Source organism: Erythrolamprus reginae, chromosome 12, assembly GCF_031021105.1.
Source record: "Erythrolamprus reginae isolate rEryReg1 chromosome 12, rEryReg1.hap1, whole genome shotgun sequence".
NCBI classification, from domain to species: Eukaryota; Metazoa; Chordata; class Lepidosauria; order Squamata; family Dipsadidae; genus Erythrolamprus; species Erythrolamprus reginae.
Genome location: NC_091961.1, coordinates 17,740,980 through 17,764,220, shown reverse-complemented (window position 1 = coordinate 17,764,220; position 23,241 = coordinate 17,740,980). Strand labels below are relative to the sequence as shown.

Below are 23,241 nucleotides of genomic sequence, written 5' to 3'. Positions count from 1 at the left end.
CTCTGGAATAACCCCAAGCGCCGTCTGAAAGCCCTCTGGGTCCATCAGGCGTCTGGGGCGGAACATCTTCATTGGTTCCGCCTCCCTGCAGGGAAGGATTGGAGCCAGGAAGTCAAGCCGTAGTAGAAAATGGTCTGACCATGACAAAGGCACTGCTTCTAAGCCCCTTAGTCTCAGACCATTACTCAATTGCTTGGAAAGGAATACCATGTCAGGTGCGTGCCCCCCCTCATGAGTCGGACCCCGTACTACTTGAGTCAGGTCCATGGCTGTCATGGTGGCCATGAACTCCTGTGCCAACCCAGAGGTTTCGCCGAGTGATGGCAGGTTGAAGTCCCCCAAGACAATAAGTCTGGGGAACTCCACCGCCAACCCGGCTACTTCCTCGAGTAGCACAGGCAGGGCTTTTGACACGCAGCTGGGAGGCAGGTACGTGAGAAATAAGCCCACCTGAACCCCTAAGTCCAACTTCATCAAGAGTGACTCGCAACCCGCAATTTCCGGAGCAATGAGTCCACGTAGGCAAAGGCTCTCCCTGGCTATAATAGCCACTCCTCCCCCCCTTCCCTGGGGTCGAGGTTGGTGCCATATCTGAAACCCAGCTGGGCAAATTTCAGAGAGAGGAACACCTCCCTCTGGGCCCAGCCAGGTTTCAGTAATACATGCCAGGTCGGCCTCCTCATCCAGGATCAGATCCCGGATGAGGAGAGCTTTATTGACCACCGACCTGGCATTAAGCAGCAGCAACCTGAGTCCAGGGCCAGAGTTACACTCATCACCAGTACCCAAGATTGGGCTCACAGAGCCGGAACAAGGGACCGTTATTAAGCAACGGTCTCTCGTTCCCCTGGAACGGCTAACTCTGTGACCCCCGCCATATCTGCCTCTCCCCAGCAACACAGGGATATTCCGGCCCTCTGCCACCCCAGAGATCAGTGCCCCTTCCTCTCCTGTCTCCCGAGCGTCAGGTGGGCCAAATCTATCACTCATACTACTGTCGCTCCTCCCATCCATACCATACTCCCACCCACCCCAACCATCACACTCATACCAATCATTCATTCCATGCACAACATTGAATCTGCTCCAATCATCCATTAATTAGAGACCCCCCCAATGTTAAAAAAGGATTAAATTAATAATAGATAAAAATACTGATAAAATATGACATAGTATAAATACATATAAATAAAAATAGAAAATTTCACAAGATTAATAATTAATAGTATAAAATAGTATAAAATGGTAAAAATGGTATAAAATCAGTTCTTAATATTAATTATTAGCTAATCATCGGTTAATCAGTCGGCCCAGGTGTAGTGTCTTTGTAGGTCTTCAATATAACTTAGATCTTAAAAAGTCTTAAAAAGTTGCTGTTGCTTTTTCCAGCCGGTCCACTAGGGGGCATGGATCTTCTGTAAAGTGCATAGAAGCCAGAAAGCCAGGAGGGGGGGGGGGGACAAACCAAGATAGTCATTTGCAAAGTTAATATAAGCAATGTCCCTGGCCAATTGGCCATATTGGTCCCAAGCAACCAGTCCCATCCTTCACACTCTCCTCAGTGATTCCATCGTCCAGCAAGCCCGTCTCCACAGTCTTTCCCACCTAATCTTCCCTTGGCACCAGCAGCTCTCACCCGCTGGTGCCATGCAGGAGGGAGGGGGCGGGGGGGTTGTTCTTTCCAAATATACCCCGCCTGCAATTATCCTTCACTGGCAACAGGTCGCTCCATTTCCCCTGGTCTCTCTCCGCCTCGACGCCAGTCACTCTCACTCACCAGGTCGGGGGGGGGGAGGGTCAGTTCATCATTAGCCCCACACACCACGCTCCACGTTCTTTTAGCACCATCCACTTTCCTCCTTTCCTCCTTTCCTCCTTCTCCAATGTTTCTTAGCTTTTTCGCAAGGCACCGCCGCCGTCTTCCGCGTCCCAGTCAGCCACCTCTCGACGCTGCGGTCTTTTCCGGTGCCTACAACACCCCCCCGGCCCCCACCATCTCGGCACCGTCTGCTCCCATCTGTCGGGCCGGATTGGGGGGCTCGGCCCGACAGTCGCTCTGAATCTTCTCGGCTCTCTTCCCTCCGATGTCAAAAACTCCGCGCCAGGCACCGCCGCCATCTTCCGCGTCCCAGCTGGTTCCGCGTCCCAGCTGGTCGCTCCGCAGTCACCCACGCGCCTCTGGCCCCAGGTTCAGAGCTCTGTAGTTGGGGGCACAGCAGCAACAGCGACAACCGACAACTTTCCATCCTGGACCACCATTTTCCGACGATAAACCGTTGTTCAAGGGAGCGGCGGACCCACCATCTCCCCACCGCTCAAACCCAGATGAACAAGACTTGGAATGGCTTGGATAGAAATGTGAAACTTGTGTTCCTGCTAAACGTGGGAAATGATGACCCACTTTTGACATCCCCAAAACTTTGATAAAGCTCAGATGATTGTGGAAACGTAGTATATTTTATTATTATTATAATATATTTTGTATGTTTAAATTTATAGATGATTTTGTTACTACATAATTCTGATGTCATTTTGATCGTCTATTTTTTATATTTTTATAAGACATTTGTGTTTTGTTTTCATTCAGAGTAAAAGATCTCTTTGTTATATATTTGTATCTGTACTGTAGAAAATTGAAAGATAATATATGCTTTTTCTGGTGTCATATTTTCCCCTTTTGATACCTTTTCTCCCAATTTTTCCTTTGTGTTATTTTGTATGCTATCTCTCTTGTCCAACCTTGCACTGCTTTGTGACTGTCCCGTGTGCTCTCACAAAAAAGTGTTTGCCTGGATTCACCTGGTTTTAACCTGGTTTGAAGTTTCAGTATCTTATTTGTGTATTTATTTATTTATTAGATTTGTATGCTGCCCCTCTCCGAGGACTTGGAGCGGCTCACAACAAGAAACAATACAAATCCAATACTTAAAACAAATTAAAACCCTTAATATAAAAAACAATCATACATCTCATGCAGACCATACATAAAGTGGAAACGGCCCAGGGGAATTAAGTTCCCCATGCCTGACGCCAGAGGTGGGTTTTGAGGAGTTTGTGAAAGGCAAGGAGGATGGGAGCAGTCCTAATCTCCGGGGGGAGTTGACTCCAGGCAACGGCACATCACTTCCACTGCTTCGTTGACTGGACATGGGGTGGAGATGTACAGCTGGGTATCATCAACCTACTGATGATACCTCACACCATGCCCCTGGATGATCTCGCCCACCGGTTTCATGTAGATATTGAATAGCAGGTGGGAGAGGACTGACCCCTGAGACACCTCACAAGAGAGAAACCTAGAGGTCGACCTCTGACCCCCCACTAACACCAACTGTGACTGACCGGAGAGGTAGGAGGAGAACCAGTGAAGGACAGTGCCTCCCACTTCCAAACCCTCCAGCCGGCGCAGAAGGATACCATGGTCGATGGTATCGAAAGCCGCTGAGAGGTCAAGAAGCACCAGGACAGAGGATAAACCCCTGTCCCAGGCCTGCCAGAGATCATCCATCAACGTGACCAAAGCAGTTTCCATGCTGTAGCTGGGCCTGAAACCCGAATGTTGAGGGCCTAGATAATCAGCTTCCTCCAAGGACCACTGGAGCTGGAGCGCCACCACCTTCTCAACAACCTTCCCCATAAAGGGATGGTTGGAGACTGGATGATAAGAATGGCTAGGACCGGGGAAGGCTTCTTGAGGAGGGGGTGCACAAGTGCCTCCTTGTAGGGAGCCGGAAAGGACCCCCTCCCCAAAGAAGCATTGACAATCTCCTGGACCGAGCTCCGTGTCACCTCCCTGCTGGCCAAAACCAGCCAGGAGGGACACGGATTCAGCAAACAGGTGGCGGAACTCACAGCTCCAATGGCCTTGTCCACTTCATCAGGTGTCACCAGGTCAAACCCTTCCTAGACAGATGGACAAGGATGGGTCCCAGTCACCTCGACTGACTCGTTGTCAGTCGACTCTGTTATCCAATCAGAGTCGAGGTTCACCCGGATCCAAGCAACTATATCAGCGAAAAATGTGTTAAAGTCCTCAGCACTGGTCTGCAAGGGCTCCCCAACTCCCCCCTGGTTAAGAAGGGAGCGGATCACCCTAAACAGAGCGGCTGGGCGAGATTCCACTGATGCAATCAAGGTGGCATGAGATGCGCATCTTGCCACCTTGAGTGCCACTTTGTAAGTCTTAATATGAGCTCTTACAAGTGTTCGGTCGGATTCAGACTTACTCTTCCTCCATCGTTTCTCTAGACATCTCTTTTGGCGTTTCAACTCCCGGAGCTCCTCAGTAAACCAAGGAGCTCTCCGGGGTCTAGTGCCATAGAAAGGTTACAACGGTGCAATCTGTTCAAGAGCCTGCGTCACAGCCTTATTCTAGGTCATGACAAGAGGTTCTGCCGAACTCTGGGCAAGTGTATCTGGTATAACCCCAAGCGCCCTTTGAAAGCCCTCTGGGTACATCAGGCGTCTGGGGCAGAACCACCTAGTCGGTTCCGCCTCCCTGCGGGGGAGGATTGCAGCCAGGAAGTCAAGCCGCAGTAGAAATTGGTCTGATCATGGCAAAGGCAACACTTCTAAGCCCCTTAGTCTCAGACCATTACTCAGTTGCTCAGAGAGGAATATCACGTTGGGTGCGTGCCCCCCCTCATGAGTCGGATGCTGTACTACTTGAGTCAGGTCCATGGCTGTCATGGTGGCCATGAACTCCTGTGCTAGCCCAGGGGTTTCACCCAGCGACGGTAGGTTAAAGTTCCCCAAGACAATAAGTCTGGGGTACCCCACCGCCAGCCCAGCTACCTCCTCAAGCAGCACAGGCAGGGATGTTGACATGTAGATACGTGGGTAACAAGCCCCCCTGAACCCCTAAGTCCAGGTCTTGGTGAGTTCATTTTCCTGTAACTACATTCATCCATTTAAGGAAGAAAGTGAGATACGTTGGAACGACATGTAATGGCTAAGTTCCTGGTGCCACACCATCTTATCCTCAGAAAACGCAGACCATATGCAAAGTAGGACAGATGCTTTTATTAGTAGCCAGGGACAAATAGAATCCTAGTATTTATTTGGATAGGAGTGCCTCTTACCCCAAGGAGAACCTCTCTGTTTAATGCAGAAATATTGTGGAAAAAGCAAATTAATAGAAAAGAATATTTGCAGTTCAGGGTTGAACTGTGGGGTCCTTACTGTTTTCAAAGTTTGGTTGTTTGTTTGCAGGCATTTCATTACCCAACTAGGTAACATCGTCAGTGCTAGAATGGAGTGGGGTTTGCTCTCTGTTTATATACAAGTAACATGCCTGTCAGTAGTGATGAGAGTGTTGTTTTCTTCTTGGTAGTTCCTTGATTAGGCTGTTTGGTCCCTTATGAAAGGGAAATTGGAAGTGTGGGATAGTACAGCAGCACCCTCTACTGCTGTGTGTTATTTGGAACAAACCTACCATCATTCCACAACTTAATTACTTCTTCATAGTCAACAATAATCCTCTTGCATGTTGCACACAAATTCAAATTTAGTACTCTATCATTCTACCAGTATACTCCATACTCAATCTGTGGGGATTTACCATTGATGGGTTATTTTTTAAGGAGCAGGATTTGTTATACAACATTTATAAGATAGCCACCCAGTTTATAAAAACCTATGATGCAGGCCTACATACATCCACTGAAATTCTGTTGTGCTCCACTAGCCGTATCCCCAAATATGTTTTCTTATGGTGGAAGCCTGAGTAGTTTATGCTGTTCAGTACAGTAATTGTTCACATTTTCATAAATTTGTATCTCAACCCAACAAATTACTTCTCCCCAGTATCATATCCATATCTGCAGGGGTGGGCAGCAGGCAGGACGGGGTGGAACGCAGTGGAAATGAAGCTGCTTTTTTTCCTTTCCTCCTTCCTGGCCTCTGACGAGCTTCCCTCTCTCCTGCCCGGCTCCCCTCCAGCCACACACGGCCACCTCCCAAGGCCAGGAGAGCCGTGCCGCACCGAAGCAGTCTGGGCTGCAGTCTTTTCCCCCTCCTGAAGTCCTCACTCTGCCCACAGCTGAGATGAAAAGGCATTGTGCGGCAATAACAGTTCACTTGAACAATGATGATCGTTCAAGCCACTCCCACCTGGTCACATGGTCGGCAAGCCACTCCTACCCAGTCACATGACCATCAAGCCACACTCACAAAATAAGTCACACCCAGAGTGTGGCAGTAAAAATTTTGGCTGCCCATTACTGCATATCTGTTTTGTCACCAATGTAATTCTATGAAAAAGCAGAGAATCCAGATGATGGGTGGACATTTGAGAACATGTTCTGGCTGTGCCAAAACCTCTGAATTTGGAAAAGGATTATAATGCGGAATTAAGCAGATGCTATCCATGCAGAAGGTTTCCAACCTCCCCAAGAAGGGTGGCAAAGTCAAATTCAACGTAAAACACTCCAAACTTAATTGCAAAAAATACGACTTCAGCAACAGAGTGGTGAATGGCTGGAATACATTGCCTGACTCTGTAGTTTCTTCCCCAAACCACTAAACTTTTAACCTTAGACTGTGTACCATCAACCTCATCCCATTCCAAAGAAGTCTGTAAGGTGCGTGCCTTACACCAATGTGCCTACTGTCTCTGTCCTAATGTCCCTATGTATTCATAACCATCTCATGTACTCCATGTTTATACATTTTATGCATTCACAATCATGTTCATACTTTTTCTGTAATCATATACTGTATACCAGAGGTGGTATTCAGCCAGTTTGTACCACTTCACGCATACCGTTGGTGGAAATTAAGCCAAGGTCGCTGAGCCGATAGCGATGGCTGGCTGACCATGCCTGCAAACCACAGAGGGCCTTTTGCGCGATATGATGGGGGTGCATGCACAAGTGAAATGAACGCATACCAGGAGCGGATTCACATGCCTGCCATTACCAGTGCACTGCGCACGCAGCTTTGATTTTCCTGTGTGTGTGTGCACGCATCTCAGTGTGGTTTTGCTTCTGCGCATGTGCACAAAGCAAAACCTCGCAAGGGGATGCCCACTCGAGAGATTTCAGTGATCTTTTTGCTTCCACGCATGCGCAGAAGCAAAAACACACTGGGGTGCGCATGTGCTTGCACAGCTCAACTTTTGCTACCGGTGTGGTGTCTTTTACCATTCCGGTAGGAACCACTAGTGGAATACGCATGCAAAACATGCACTTCTGTTGCAATGAGAACTGGTAGGGATGGAACCCACCCCTGATTATTTATGCTTGACAAAATAAATATTTTTTTTTTAAAAGTCTCATAAGTCATTCCTCTAAAATAACTTTTCCTAATGCAATGTCCTTCAGCTACGTTGCATTTTGCTGACTGAGAAGGTCAAGTAATAGCTACAGCATCCCTGTTTTGGCAAAACCTGCTATAAAATTGCTACCAGTTGAATCGTGGCAAGTCTGAGTAACAATAATCTATGAGGGAGCTTATAATGCAACCACATTAAGAAAGACAGTTTCTGCGACTTCTGGGTGGTGGCGGCGCTGCGACGGGAGGCAGGGGACAGAGCTCCGTCCCCGAACCTCCTATTTTCTTCCTGGAGGCCGTCTGATCCTACAACAGGGGGTCTCCCGGATCCCGAGGGGCAGATCGCCACTGCCCCAAATGGGAGGGATTGCCCCGCAGCTCCAGCAAAGAAGAACCGGGCTTCAGCCATGGCAGGCACCTAGCCATAGCAGTGCGACCACACAGAAGGAAGAGAAAACGTTTTAAAAAGAAGTCAATCGAAGAAGATCAACAGAGAAGAAGACAAGGTAAAAGAATAAGGGAATAAGTAAAGACTTCAGATTCCACAAGATTAATTGTATAAGGAAAGTCAATTTGAAAATAAGGCGAACACAGAGACGTTGTCAGAGTTTAAAGCCAGCACGAGTGAAAATTACTAACCGGAACTTGATTCCTTGTGATCACACTGCGACAACAAAGGAGTTATATAAATTGCATTAATTTTTTCTGATAAACCTAACCCTGGAAAGAATGAAGAATATACCTTTATACAAAATATAGGGGATTAGGATTTGAATCTTTATGAACTAAACCAAAGAAAATTTTGATTGGTTGTTTTTCTTTTTTCGAGATATATGCAGCTAAAATCATTTTGGCCTTAAAGAGACAGTGTGAAAGAAGTTGCAATGTGAAATATAATGACAACGAAGGGCTAAAATAAATAAAGTGTGAAAGAAGTTGCAATGTGAAATATAATGACAACGAAGGGCTAAAATAAATAAAGTGGAACAACAGATTTGACTCTGAGAATTGATTTTATGATGAATTAAATTGGATATCGCAATTGAATTTATGTTTTTGGAGTAATAAGTAAAGACTACACTACAGAGCATTAAATTGAGAGAGATTGAATCGTATCTGGAATATATTGATTTTATGGTGAATTAAACTGGACATTGCAATCGGATTTATGTTTTTGGAGTAATCAGTGAAGAGAGGATTAATTTTAGAGTGATTGAATCGTATCTGGATTATATTGGACTACAGTATATGAAAATATGATTACAGTGGTACCTCAACATACAAGTTTAATTCGTTCCAGACCCGAGCTCGTAAATCGATCAACTGGCATCTTGAACAAATGCCTTTAGACTTTGTTTTTCGTGCCGAGATAACCAGAAGCAAGGAGATTTTTGCGCCACCTAGTGGAAGCTCGGCTCGTATCCCGAATTTGAGCTCGGGTGTTGAACAGAAATTTTGCTCGTGTCGCGGCTCGTAACTTGGAATACTCGCATGTGGAGCAGCTCGTAGCTAGAGCTACTACTGTATTGGATTACTAGTATAAAAATTGGACAGAACTTTCCTATTGGATTACAATTATAATTGAAGATTTTTTCTTTCATCACCGGGAGACGGTTTGACTCTTTGCCCATTTATTGGAATAAATTTGAGATCTAAGGATTAAATAAAGGAAGAAAAAGAAAAGAAGGACTGAGTTGATATTGTCAGATCTAAAAAGGACTGGACAGGAAACATAGTTTAAGTATATTTCGTTATTTTTTCATAATTTTACTATTCTTGTATTTTTTTTGTTTTCCTTTTTCCTTTTCCTTTTTCATGATATAATATTGAGAAAAGAATGAATTGCTAATTTTTCTTTCCTCCCTCCAGGTTTGGTATATCCCCAACTCATAATAAGTTTTTTCTCTTTTTGTATTGCTGTGGGTTGCATTATATTTTTTCTCTTTACTGCCATTTTTATCTGATTTGATTAAGTAGATTAAGCTTGATTAATTGTTTAAATGTGTAATATCTATATTTACTTACATTTACAAGATTTTGATTATTGTTTTTAAAAACTGATTAACTCTTTAATTTTTCTTGTTTTTTCTTTAGTGTTTCTTTTTTTCTTCTATAATTATTCTAATAACTAAGTAAATTGCATGTTTTAAGATTAGCATAAGCAAGTTTTACATTGTATATTTTTATACTATTAATTGAGTATATAATAAGTATATTATTAATTAAGTATATAATAGTAAGGTTTTGATTGTCAATCAGGTGTTAAACAGTAAGTATAAGCGAATTTTAAAAGTTTGTAGTCACCAAGTGGATGTCATTTTGGAAAAAATTTCATTTTACTATAGGCCAAAGGAAGTTCAGAAATTCATTGAAGATGTCGAATATATCCACTATTATAAAAACTTCTAAAAAACAGACTTTGACTCCATCTCTGGCCTCACAAGAATCTCCCACTCCATCTCCATCTCAACAAAAGACAATAACAAGTATGTTAACAAAAGAGAAAGAGAAGGAGAAGGAAAAAGCATTACCACAACAATATCTCCAAACTATTCAAGATTCACTGTCTCTCATACAAAATTTTATGCAGAAAACTCAGATCTCTATTGATACCAATAGAGCAGAAGCAAGACAGCAACATGAAGATTTGAAAGCTGAAATGGGAGATTTAAAAGTTGACATGGGAGAAATGAAGGAAAGAATGAAAGAAATGGATGTAAAAATTGAAGATATACAACAAACTTTAAAAGAGAATGATCAAAGAATTAAGACAGTAGAAGGCAAAGTAGAGAAAATAGAGCAGAAAATGGAATAATTTGAGGAGTGGAGCAGTACAATTAACAGAGGATTCGATGAGGCAATAATCCATTTGGAATTACAACACACCTCGTATGGATTAAGATTTCAAAATATCATAGAAGAAAAGGATGAGGACTTAGGTTCAAAAATGGCTGAGATTATAGGAGAGATCCTACAGGTTGACCCCCAGGAACTGATAAAAGAAACTGATGAACTTTATAGAGTACAGACAAGCTTCGCCAGAAAACATAATTTACCAAAGGAGGTCCATATAAAATTTATAAGAAACACTGTAAGAGATGATATTTTAAAATGGACAAGAAACTAAAGTCTGGACTTCAAAGGAAAGAAATTATAATCTTAAAACAGGTTCCAAGAAGAGTTAGGGAAAGTAGGAGGGAGTATTACTTTTTGACCAGAATTTTAATTAAAGAAAATATAACCTTCTGCTGGCTTATTCCAGAAGGTCTCTCTCTTTACTGGCAAGGAGCAAGAGTAAAGATTGAAAATGTTGATGATGCCAGGGACTTTTTTTTGAAGAAAGTGGCCTGAATAAATCTGACCAATCGTGCAAGGAAGTGATCCAAGAAAGAGGAGAGCAGTTGGGGGCAACCTGCCAGGAGAAGGGGGAATCCTTAGGTGCCAGAAGAAAACAACCACAAATACAACAAGAATTGATCTTAAGTAGTAGATTTCGAGAGCACAAAGATACCAAGAAATATTACAAATAGTCATGTTGACTGATACGAAAATCTTTTCTGTCAATGTATGAATGGATTAAATAATTCAAGAAAAAGAAATCAAATATTTGCCAAACTTAAAAAACAAAGAGTGCAAATAATTATATTGCAAGAAGTGCATATTAAAAAATCTAACAGAAAACTATTATGTAATCCAAAATTAGGGAAAATTTTTACTATCTTAGTTGATCAGAAAAAAAGAGGTATTGCAATGTATATAGATGAAACAATAGATATAAAACAATTATATAGTGATCAGGAGAATTTTAATTATACAACTGAAATTAGAATCTGAGCCTATCATTATTGTATCCAACTATGCACTGAATGAAAATAAAAAAGAATTTTATAAAAAATTACATGATAAAATTAATGAATTGGCTATTGAGAATATGATTACAGTGGGCAATTTTAATGCAATTTGTAATAGTTTAATGGAACATTCGGGCAAAAAGAAAGATAAGAAAAAGAAAACAATTTTGCCAACGACATTTTAGAAAATGAGCTCAGAATTATTAAGCCAGGAACAGAGAAAGATAAAATACAAAATTGCAGACCCATATCTTTATTAAATGTTGATTATAAAATATTTGTTTCCATTTATGCATTCAGACTAAGTTTTTTTTAAAAATGAAATAATTCATGAAGATCAGAATGGATTTTTGCTGGGCAGACAAATAAAAAACAATTTGAGGACAATTATTAATACATTGGAATTTTATGAACATCACCCAGAAAAACAAATGGCATTGGTATTTTTGGACGCAAAGAAAGCCTTTGATAACCTTGACTGGATTTATATGAAATTACAATTAAACAAAATGAAATTTGGCACTAAATTTATAAATTTAATTGATGCTATATACTCGAATCAATCAGCCAAAATTATATTAAATAATGATCAAACGGAAAGGGTAGAGATACAAAGAGGGGTTAGATAGGGTTGCTCCCTTTCACCCCTGTTATTTATTTTAACATTGGAAACTTTGTTAAAAATAAGAGCAAATAAGAATATTAGAGGATTAGAGATTAAAAAAGAATCTTATAAAGTCCAGGCATATGCTGACGATGTTGTTTTTATTATAGAAAACCCCCTGACTTCAATACAAAATTTAATAGATCAAATAGAAGAATTTGGGAGTATAGCAGGTTTAAAAATTAACAGAAGTAAGACGCAATTGTTAATCAAAAATATGACAAAATTACAGATAAAACAATTGGAAAACTTGACAAATATGAAAATAACAAAGAAAGTGAAGTATCTTGGTACAGTGGAACCCCGACATAAGAGCTGCTCAACTTAAGAGCTACTCGAGATAAGAGCTGGGAGAGGAGAGACATTTTTTTATTTTATTTTATTTATTACTTGGATTTGTATGCCGCCCCTCTCCGCGATACGAGCCGAGAAGAGCCGGGCTGGCTTACTTTCCTTCCTTCCCGCGCTGATGCAGAGCCACTCGAACAAAGCGTCGCGCCCCTCTGATGCTTTCAGCGGCTTCCGAAGCGACGCTGGGCTCTTTTGCCGCCAAAAGCGTCAGGGGGGCGTGACGCTTTGTTCGAGTGGCTCTGCATCAGCGCGGGAAGGAAGGAAAGTAAGCCAGCCCGGCTCTTCTCGGCTCGTATCCCGGCACTTGGTGAGTGGAGAGGAGGTCGCCTCCCCTGCCACCCCACTCTGGGGGTCCTTGGCTTCTGCTGGGGGTGGGGGGATCCGAACGCTGTTTTAAATTTCACATTCCGAGTGGCCCAAACGCCAAAGGCGAACTTCCGCACCTCAGGAGTTAGCTCGCAAACGGCGCGGCTGTTTTAAAACATTGCTGCCAGCCTGGGGGGGGAGAGGGAAAGGGGGGAGAGGGGGGAGAGAAAGAGAGAGGGAGAGAGAGAAAGAGAGAGGGAGAGAGAGAAAGAGAGAGGGAAAGGAGGGGAGAGGGGGGAGAGAAAGAGAGAGGGATAGAAAGAGAGAGAGAGTGAGAGATGCTCAGTGAGCCTTTCTTTGAAGTTGCCTTTCTTTCTTTCTTTCTTTCTCTCTCTCTTTCTTTTTCTCTCTTGCTCTCTTGCTCTTTCATTCTTTTTTCTTTCTCTTTCTTTCTTTCTTTCTCTTTCTTTCTTTCTTTCTTTCTTTCTCTTGCTTTCTTTCTCTTGCTTTCTCTCCTTCCTTCCCTCCTTCCATTTCTTTCATTCTCCCTCTCTATTTTTATTTCTCTTTCATTTTCTTTCTTTCTCTCTTGCTTTCTTTCTTTCTTGCTCTTTTTCTTTCTCTCTTTTACCTTCCCTTCCTCTATTTCTTGCTTTCCTTTTCCTTCCTCTCTTCTTTCCTCCCTCTACAGGATTGGGTGGCAGTGAAGTTACTCTCCCCTTTCATAAGTTTCCTTGCTTCCTTCCTCTGTTCCTGTCCCTTCACCCTTTCTTTCTTTCTTTCTTCCTTTCTTTCTTCCTTCCTTTCTTTCTTTCCTTCCTTCCTTTCCTCCCTCCATTTCTTGCTTTCCTTTTCCTTCCTCCCTTCTTTCCTCCCTCTACAGGATTGGGTGGCAGTGAAGTTGAATAAATAACTACAGTTTAATGAATAAAAATAAAAGTTTGCCATGTTGATTGTTTTGGGTAAAAAGAGGAAGGGAAGGAAAGCTCTCAGCTTATCATCTTATTAATAAGTAAAGTTACATTTATTCTTGCAATGTCTTTTTGCATAATTTAGACTAACTTTGTGAGTTTTTTGAGGGCTGGAACCAATTAAAATTATTTACATTAATTCCTATGGGGAAAAGTCATTCGAGATAAGAGCTGCTCGACTTAAGAGCGCAGGTCCGGAACGAATTAAACTCGTATCTCGAGGTACCACTGTATTTGGATTACTGCAAAATCTATGTCTTTAAAAAATGATAATTATACAAAACTGTTAGGTCAAATTAAAAAGGATTTAGAAATATGGAATAATCTACAATTATCTCTACTTGGAAGAATTTCGACAATTAAGATGAATATCCTGCCCAAAGTATTATTTTTATTCCAGGTAACTCCAATTAACCCGGGGGGGATTTTTTTTAAAGAATTATCAAAGATTCTTAAACATTTTATATGGCAAGGGAAAAAAGTGAGAATAAAACTAAGTGCATTAGATTTCTCCAATCGAAGCAATATGTCACCCTAATTTATTACAAGAAGGAAAGTTATGGAAACATAAGGGTTTATTAGATGAGCAAATGAAATTGAAAACTAGACCAGAATTACAGGAAGTTGGAGTAATAATAGATTTGTGGCAATATGCCCAGATTCAGTCTAGATATCAAAAAGATGTAAGAATGTATATATTCAGAGAAGAGAATAATGTTTTTGGGAAATTAGTAATCAAAAATCAAGGAAAATTGATTGGAAAAGCATATAAATATCTGATTAGTTCAAAAACTGATGGTTTGATTTTAAAAGATAACATGATAAGTTGGTGTCAGAATTTTGAAAAAGAAAAAGATTAGATACATGGGAAAGAGTGTGAACATATAATTGGAAAATAACGAAATCAGTTTCCTTTAAAAAGAATCAGATTAAGATGTTTTATAGATGGCATCTACCCCCTAAGAGGCTTAAAAAATGTTTCCAAATACATCCCCAAATTGTTGGAAATATAAAAAAGAAATTGGCTCTTACTATCATCAATGGTGGACTTGCCAAAAAGCTAAACTCTACTGGAACAAAGTAGAAAGATGGATTAGAGAAATCACCTCACAAGAAATAAAGGAAACCCCAGAATTTTTTTTACTAGGTATTACAAATTATAAATATAAAAAAGAAATTTATTATTTAATAACCCATATTTTGGTAGCGGCCAGGATTGATTTTGCACAAAGATGGAAAGAAATGGAAACCCCTAAAGAAGAGGAGGTAATTAAGAAAATTATTGAATGTGCTGAGATGGACATGATGACGAGGCGGTTAAATAATCAAGAAGAATCAGAATTTTATAAAATCTGGGAGAGGGTTTATATCTGGTTGAATTAAAAAATGTTTAATGATTTTAGAAAATATATATATTTCAATTTATTACTAGATTTGTCTACAAATAGAGAAATGTAACAGGTATTTTTTATAATTCTTTGAATTGATCTAAACAATAATAAGTTTTTCCTTTTTGTACTATGAAGACTTCTATTTTGAGCGGAGCGAATGTAGCTCCTTTTCATGTTACGTGTTGTGTCTGTAATGTTTGTCTTTTGAATAATAATTTAAGTTTTTTAAAAAAAATAAAGAAAGATGGTTTCTGCAAGTGGTATCAGGACCCTTCATTATAGGAAAGGCGTTTCTATCTTGCCGGAGAGAAGGTGGAACACCCCTCTTAAGGTGCTTGTCAGATTTATACTTATTTCTGCAATGCCAGAACATTTATCAGAACATTTCTACACAGAGGAAAAATAACTTCTCTTTTAAAGATAACAGAATAACAGACTTGGAAGAGGCCCGGAATGTCTTCTGGTTGACCCTCTCTTTAGGCAGGAAACCTTATATTATTTCAGACGTATGCTTGTCCAGTCTCTTCTTGAAAAGCTCCAGTGCTGAAGCTTCCACCACTTCTGGAGGCAAGCCATTCCAGTGAATAATAGTTCTGTCAAGAAATTCTTCTTTAGTTGGGCCTAAGTTAGGACTCTCCTTGATTAGTTTCCATCCATTGTTTATTGTCCTGCCTTCAGGTGCTTTGGAGAATAGATTGACCCCACCCTCTTCTTTGTGGCAGCCCCTCAAATACTGGAACACTACTAGCATGTCACTACCAGTCCTCTTTTCATTAAGCTAGACATACCAAATTCCTGCAACCATTCTTCATATGTTTTAGCCTTCAGATAAAAAGCAAAAAAATGTTTTAAACAGTTTGTCATTATCATAGTAACCTAATTCAAGAGCAAATTGCTCCGAGTTAACATTATATATTCTGCTGACCTAAGTGAAAAGCTACACCATCCTTCCTGTGTTACTGCAAACGCATCATAAGTTATTACTAGATCAAGGAAGTGTACTGCACATTAGCAAAACCCCTTAAAAATCCTGTGGGCATTTAGACTAAATCCCTTCTGACACAAAGCATTTTCTGGGATAATAAGGAATACGCCTATGCAAAAACCCAGCAACACCTGCTATGATTTCTGACTGTTTAATTAGCTTACCCACTTCATGAAGATTCAAGGAACCTGTCTATATCAATCCAAAATACAACAAATACTAAAGCCCCAGCCATTAAAATTGCATTGAGAAAAGTGCAAAATATCTAAAAGGTATGAAACTTGGTGTGCTTCTAATTGTGGTTTCCTGAAATCTTATTCGTGGACTAGGCAATTCCCTTCCTTATAGCTTATATAGAAGTACATCTTCATATGGTTCTACTACTTCTATGTATAGTTATTACATATGGAGGCCAAGAACAAACAGGCTTTAGTTACCTATAATTCAACTTTTCAGCAGTATCCCTAGATGGTTTCCCTGGATCTTTTGAGAACAAGAATAATTGGGTATTGCTTGAACATACTGTATGAGTTCACCTTCAGACCTGATTGATATTAGAAATATTGTATTGCAAGGCAACTAGAAGGATGAGTCAAAATGGAATCAGCCCTTTTTGGGAGCTCAGTAGAAAATATGGGAACAACAGCAAAATGCCTTGAAAGGGAATCTAACTTTTTAACCCTGCTGTTCTGTTTGAAAAAACTCCCTAATGTTATGTTCCCGGGTCTATTTGACCCCGACTGCAAATTGATCATTTTAGGTACTTATATTTGGTCTTTTTGAAAGCTTTTTTCACCTGGAAACAAGTTTGAACATTTCTGCACACAATGGAATGAAAATTGAACTGAAAAAATTAATCCTTATTGGTTTATTTTGCACATAAATGTGCCTCCCCCCATTTTTGTGATTTTTTTTAGGTTTATTGATAATTTTGCCTGCAAAATGCATTCTATTTTACTAAAGTTGGTGTGGGATTGGTAGCTTGAACATTTCTGAACATAATGATATGAAAATTGAACTGAAAAAAATGATCCTTATTGGTTTATTTTGCTCATAAATGGGCCCCCATGCATATACTCAAATAGGCTTATACTCGAGTAGGCTTATACTCGAGTATAAGACAATATGGTTTATATTCAAAAATAAACCAATAAGAATCATTTTTTTCAGTTCATTTCTATTTTTCTTATGTTTAGGATTGTTCAATTTAGTATATCAAAACATTGACAAATAATTCAGAAAGCATGGGGGGAGGGGCTTTTTGATCAAAATAAAAATATAAGCCACAATTTTTTCAGTTCAATTTTCATATCATTATGTTCATAAATGTTCAAACTAGTTTTCCAGTGGAAAAAGTTTTCAAAAAGACCAAATTCAAGTACCTAAAAAAAAATCATTTTGGTCCGGGTCTATATGACCCGAAACAGAGTCAACGTGATTTTTTTTTTGCCCAGAAAAAAATTTCGCCCCCACCCCCACAAATATTTTTATGATGATCAGGCATGTTAAAATGAGTAAATGAATGCCTAAGATATTAAAAATATTTGAGATTTGAAGCCTGCGTAAATATAAAGTGAAAATGTTTGCAAGCAGCAAAGGGGGGGGAGGGCTTATTTATGATTGTAAACAACCATTAAGAAACATTTATTTCAGTTCATTTATATTTTTCTTATATTCAGAAATGTTCAAACTACCAATCCCACACCAACTTTAGTAAAACTGAACACATTTTGCAAGCAAAACTATCCATAAATTGAAAAATATTTCACAAAAACGGGGGGGGGGGGCATGCATTCTATCAGCAAAATAAACCAATAAGAATTACTTTTTTCATTTCAATTTTCATATCATTGTGTGCAGAAATGTTCAGACTACTTTCCAAGTGAAAAAAGTATTCAAATTGACCAAACATAAGCACTTCAAATGAAGAGTTTTCGGTCCGGGTCAGGGTGACCCGGGAACATAACAAGTGTGACTTTTTTGTTTTCAGCAAGAAAGAAACCCCCCACCCCCCAAAAAAATTCTCATAGAGAGAACCCCTGAAATGATGAAAAGTCATGAAATTTCAAGTTTCAGATATGCAGGGAAATTTTTTTACAGGGACTCAAACTTGGCTTCGGGTCACATACGACCAGAACAGAACAGGAAAAGGCGTTTTGAAGGCTAGCAAAATCCCTGAGCTTTTGGGATGCTCATTTCAACTTCAGAACAATCAGTAGTTCAATAAACTTGGAAAGACAGTACTGTAGCCTGAACCTTACTTTGAAAAGATATCTCTCATTTGCTGTTATATAATTGGCTACCGATAAAGGTTATCCAGTTGCATTTAGAGAGTAAAAAGTTTCCCGATTTTTTCAAATGAAATGGATGGAATTTTCCTCGTATCTCACTAATCTGCCTCTTTTGCTATTCATGATGAGGGTTTGCTCATAGTACAGTATCAGATGCAATCAAGTGGGGGTACATGTAGTCCTCATCTTACATCCATTCATTTAGTGACAGTTCAAAGTTACAATAGTACTGAAAAAAGTAACCTATGACTGGTCCTCCCATCGCTCTGACCCTCATAGCATCTCCACAGTCACATGATCAACATTCGGATGTTTGATAACCGGCATGTGTTTACGACCGATACAGTGTCCCATGGTCATGTGATCGTCATTTACAACCATCCCAGCCTGCTTCTGACAAGCAACGTCAACGAAAGAAGCTGGATTCACTTAGCAACCACATGATTCATTGAATGACCACAGGAACTCAATTAACAATCAGCTTGCTTAGCGATGGAAATTCTGGTCTTAATTGTGAAGTCATAAGTTGAGAACTACCTGTAATGATTCCAAAATCTCCCTTGCCTCTTTGCTGCATCAAACCTTAGACTGTTGCACCGGGGTACATAAACCTAGATGCATTTGGTTACGGCTTTGCGCTATATCCCCCTCCATTTACAGAGTGCCCCCCCCCCCCCAAAAAAATTAATTTTTGATGAGTGTTCTTCAAAATGGAAAACCTCCACCCTGGAGTTTCCAGATTGAGAAAACAAAGATAAGACCTTACCCTTTCCATCTGGGAGCTATCCATTCTATTTCTGTGATCCAGCATGGGGGCCACTCTCAGCGCCAGCCAGGAAACAATGGTTAAACCACGGCCCCGAAATAAACAAGGCCAAACACTTTCCTTCTCTGTCTCTTTTCCCTTCTTTGCCCTGAATAGAGAAGGCAGCTCTCCTTGTTCTGCCTCTTGATGTTATTCCACTTTCTCTGGTGTCTTTACGTCAGGCAAAGGGTTTCTTCATCTCCTTTGGGAAACGACGTTTGAAGCGATGAGCTTTCTCTGACTTCCTCCCTCGGTTCTAGCGAGTCACTTTGTGGGGTATTGTCCAAAGATCCCTTTTATCCATCAACATTTTGGTGGAAGACAAAGTCGTGAACAGTTTTCACAATGAGAAAAATACTCCTTGCCTCCCGAGTGACGCAGCCTGGGACCTCCTCTTGATTCAGTTACTCTTCTGGACACATTACATTTACTTCCTTTAGCGCTTGGAGAGGCCGTCCCATTTCTGGGGTCCACAAGGGCTGCTTCCGGGGATGAGTGGGTGGGTCTCAACCCTGGATTGCCATAGTGATGGGTGAAACCCTTTTGCAGTTCCACTGCACTTCAACTCTCTCCATCCTGGCTATTAAAGCTGCCATGCGGAAGAGCTACCATGGAAATAGGGCTTCATTCAAATGGACGTAGCAACCATATTATTTTTTTAGCTGCTGCTGCAGCCGCCTCTGCCAATTAATTTCCAAGCTTAGCAACCTGTAGTGATGTAAGGTCATCAGCATCCTTCTCTGAGGCGGAAGGTCAGTGGGCATATATTTATGAAAAGGAGAAAGGCGTTTCCACACCCCATCTGGAGTTGGCAACATCAAGTGGACATTTCCTAGAATGAAGCACCCATTTATCTTGAAATAACATTGCAGATAGTCAACATCTACCCTCAATAGAGGGAATCCTCGACTTACAAGAGTTTATTTAGTGACCGTTTGAAGTTACAACAACACTGAAAAATATGACTTATGGCCGTTTTCCCCACTTACAATTTTTGCAGCATCTCTATTGTCACCTGATCAAAGTTTGGATGCTGGATAACTGACTCATATTTATGATGGTTGCCCTGTCCTGGAATCCTTTGAATACTTTTTGTCACTTTAGATTAGATTATTATTAGAGTGGAAAGGGGCCTTATAAGTTATCTAGTCTACCCCCCCCCCTCTGCTACAGTGGGAGTCCCTACACTGGCAGTCCAATCTCCCTTTGAAAGTCTCAAGTGTTGGAGTTCTCACAACCTCTGCAGGCAAGCTGTTCTACTGGTTGATCACTCTCACCGTCAGAAAGAAAGTCCCTCCTTATTTCCAGGTTGAATGTCTCTTTGGTCTGCTTCCGTCCATTATTCCTTGTTTGGCTTTCTGGTGATTTGGAGAATAGCCTGACCCCTCCTCTCTGTGGCAGCCCCTCAAGTATTGGAACACTGCTGTCATGTCACCCCTGGTCCTTCTATTCGCCAGGCTGGCCATGCTCAGTTCCTGCAACCACTCTTTGTATGTTTTAGTTTATAGTCCCCTTGTCATCCTGATTGCTCTCTTCTGCACTTACTGACAAGCAAAGTCAATTTAATTTAATTTAATTAATTTAATTAATTAGATTTCTATGCCGCCCCTCTCCGTGGACAATGCAGAAGCCAGATTCACTTAACAACCATATTACTAAATTAACAAGTGCAGTGATTCGCTTAACAACTGTGACAAGATCGATCATAATATGGGGCAAAATCCATTTAATTGATGTTTTACTTAGCAATAGAAATCTTAGGCTCAATTGTGTTATAAGTCAAGCACTATTTGTATTTTCCATAGCACCAGAAGGCTAGACAAGAAACAATGAATGGAAACTAATCAAGGAGAGAAGCAACCTGGAATTAAGGAGTAACTTCCTAACATTAAGAACAATTAAGTAGGGTTTACTACTTGAATAGGGAGCTGTATTAGACTACCTCTAAGGTTCCCTCCATCTTTATTCTGCTTGATTGGAATTATAACCTGACCAGGTTCCACTATTGACAGATTAGTACAATTAGGAGGCATAAAAAAGACCCAGTCCTATTGTGAGTTATAGAATGGAGGGGGAAGGTGTCCATGTTAAATTGGAGCTATTTGTGACACCTCTTGGTTGGTAAATGTGGATCTCCTGGATTCTTAGCTCTTATACTACAACTACAAAAGATTCAGTAGTATAAAAAAATCCAATAGTCTCAAAATGTCCAAGGATCTCCAAGAAACATGCAATCAAAGATTTGAGTGGGGTTTTTTTATTTACACTAAAATGTTTCCTATTTTTTTGTGCTTCTCCCTATTTGGTCAGCTTTGCATGATAGCTCTTCTATATTTCCACTAGGTGGCTGAACTGGTGTGTAATCGTCCAATTCTCGTGCTTACAGAGGTACAAACATCTTTTCAATTGGCAATCGTGGCAAAAGACATTGCTGGAGCCACATTTTGCTGCGGAGAAGGTGGACTATGGTAACAAGGAGGAGGAGGAGGAGGAGGAGGAGAAGGAAGGAGGAGTAAAATTTTTCATTGCATGGGACTTGCACCAAACCCAGAAATTGTTCCCTGACTGTTCTGGTTTCTTGTAGAATTTTAGCTATTACAAATAACTCTTACTAAATGCAGTATTTCATAAACAAAGAAACTCCATCTTAATTTCTCTTCCCTTCCGTATTCAAAATACAGTTCATATTAGCACATTCCTCTTCCTCCCGTTATCTTTCTTAATTGCATTCCTCATACATTCCTCCCAGTCTTCTCCATTTAACAAGATGTACTCACAGCATGATTCAAAAACAGCAGAAATGACTGTAAAATAACACAGAATGCATTTGCTTGCTTGGGAACTGAACGAAATACCTTTCATTTTAGCCCTACAACATTGAAATTCCACCCTTCTTCCCCACTGATCCCCTGACGTACCAAATACATCACTCCAGTATTTAACCCATTCCTTCCCTTAATATCTTCTTCCAAACATCTGTTCCTTACGTTTTTGGATCCTTCTGAATTTAGGATTGACCCAGCGAAGGTCTGATTCTTCCTCGCTAGATTCTGGGCTCATAGCCACATCCTGTGGCTGGCCTCCCACCTGTTCTACTACCTGTAACCCCGGGCCCACCACTAATTCATAAACACTATCTGTATCAGAGTCCTCAATTTCTTCATCATCCTCCAACTGACCAGGAGTATGTACAACACCGACAATGCCACTTTTTTCTGACATTTAGAAAAAGGCATGTTGTTTTGGCACTTAACACAGCATTTAAAACAGCCAGATCATGATAGCCCCAGATATTAAAGAATAGAGGTGAAATATTGCTCTATATTCTTGATCATGGAGGTCTCCTAGTCCAGCCCTCTACTCAAGCAGGAGACCAGATAACTGGCTGCCCAGGCTTTTCTTAAACACCTCCAGTGGTTGCAAGTTGGTTAATTGTCCTCACTGTTACGAAGTCTCTTCTTAATCACAGATTGCTTTTCTCCTTGAGTAGTTTCCATTCATTATTTCTTGTCTTGAATTCTGGTGGCTTTGGAGAATAATTTGACCCCCACCCCCTTCTTTGTGGCTTGGACTCAATTGTGTGCATTTCTAAATCCTATTCACATGGCACTTGTTGTGGTGGACTACAACCAGTGATGGGCTGCCAAAAATGTTACTGCCACACTGTGGCTGTAGTTTATTTTGTGGGTGTGGCTTGATAGTCATGTGACAGGGTAGGAGTGGCTTGCTGGCCAGGTGGGCGTGCTTGACAATCATGTGAGGGGGGAAATAGCTTAAAGGTCATGTGACTAGGTGGGAGTGGGAGTGGCTTACCCACCAAGGTAACTTTTCAATAGGTCCTCCAACTCTTTTTCAGTTGATTAAGTCACATTATTTGAATAGCCACAAAAAGGACAAATGATAGACAATATTATTTGTTGAGCAACACAGTCACATTTTAAGGTTTTGTACTGAACCCACAAGGTTCAGTATGATAACAGATTAGGCAAATAGCTCAATTTTTTAAATTGCTATAAAAGTTCAGTTTTAGATAATGATTATTAAAGCGTTTATGGGTAAAAACATACTATTTGATTATTTTAAAAGTAATTGTATCATACTGAAGTACTAGAGAAGGAAGGACAATAAAAAAACTATTAAGTATTCAATAAACAGTGCATAAACTTACTACCTCCACTGCGCTCCTTCCCCGGGGGCAGCAGCCCATTACTGACTACAACTCTCAGGTAACGGAAAGGACAACGGGAGATCCCGAGAGATCCCCCCCACCTACACACACCATACTACCCTTTCAAGAACTCCGAGCAATACCCAGACGCGTGCGCGGCAGCAGGCAGCGCGAGGCGACTCTTTA

General features: G+C 40.7%; 1 protein-coding gene across 3 annotated transcripts in view; it reads right to left on the bottom strand.

Annotated features, from left to right (window-relative positions):
* The window catches only part of GCK (glucokinase), a 72,239-nt gene that overhangs the window by 48,923 nt on the left and 75 nt on the right, over positions 1-23,241 (bottom strand). Inside the window, exon 1 of one of the 3 annotated variants that reach the window (XM_070765513.1) lies at positions 23,056-23,146. The exons of 1 other annotated variant lie outside the window; for it this stretch is intronic. In XM_070765513.1, coding sequence (XP_070621614.1) covers positions 23,056-23,094 — 39 coding nt within the window. In that variant the 5' untranslated portion in view covers positions 23,095-23,146. Of the gene's footprint in view, positions 1-23,055; positions 23,147-23,241 lie in introns of those variants that run through there. One more of the 3 variants, XM_070765514.1, reaches the window with a different exon arrangement.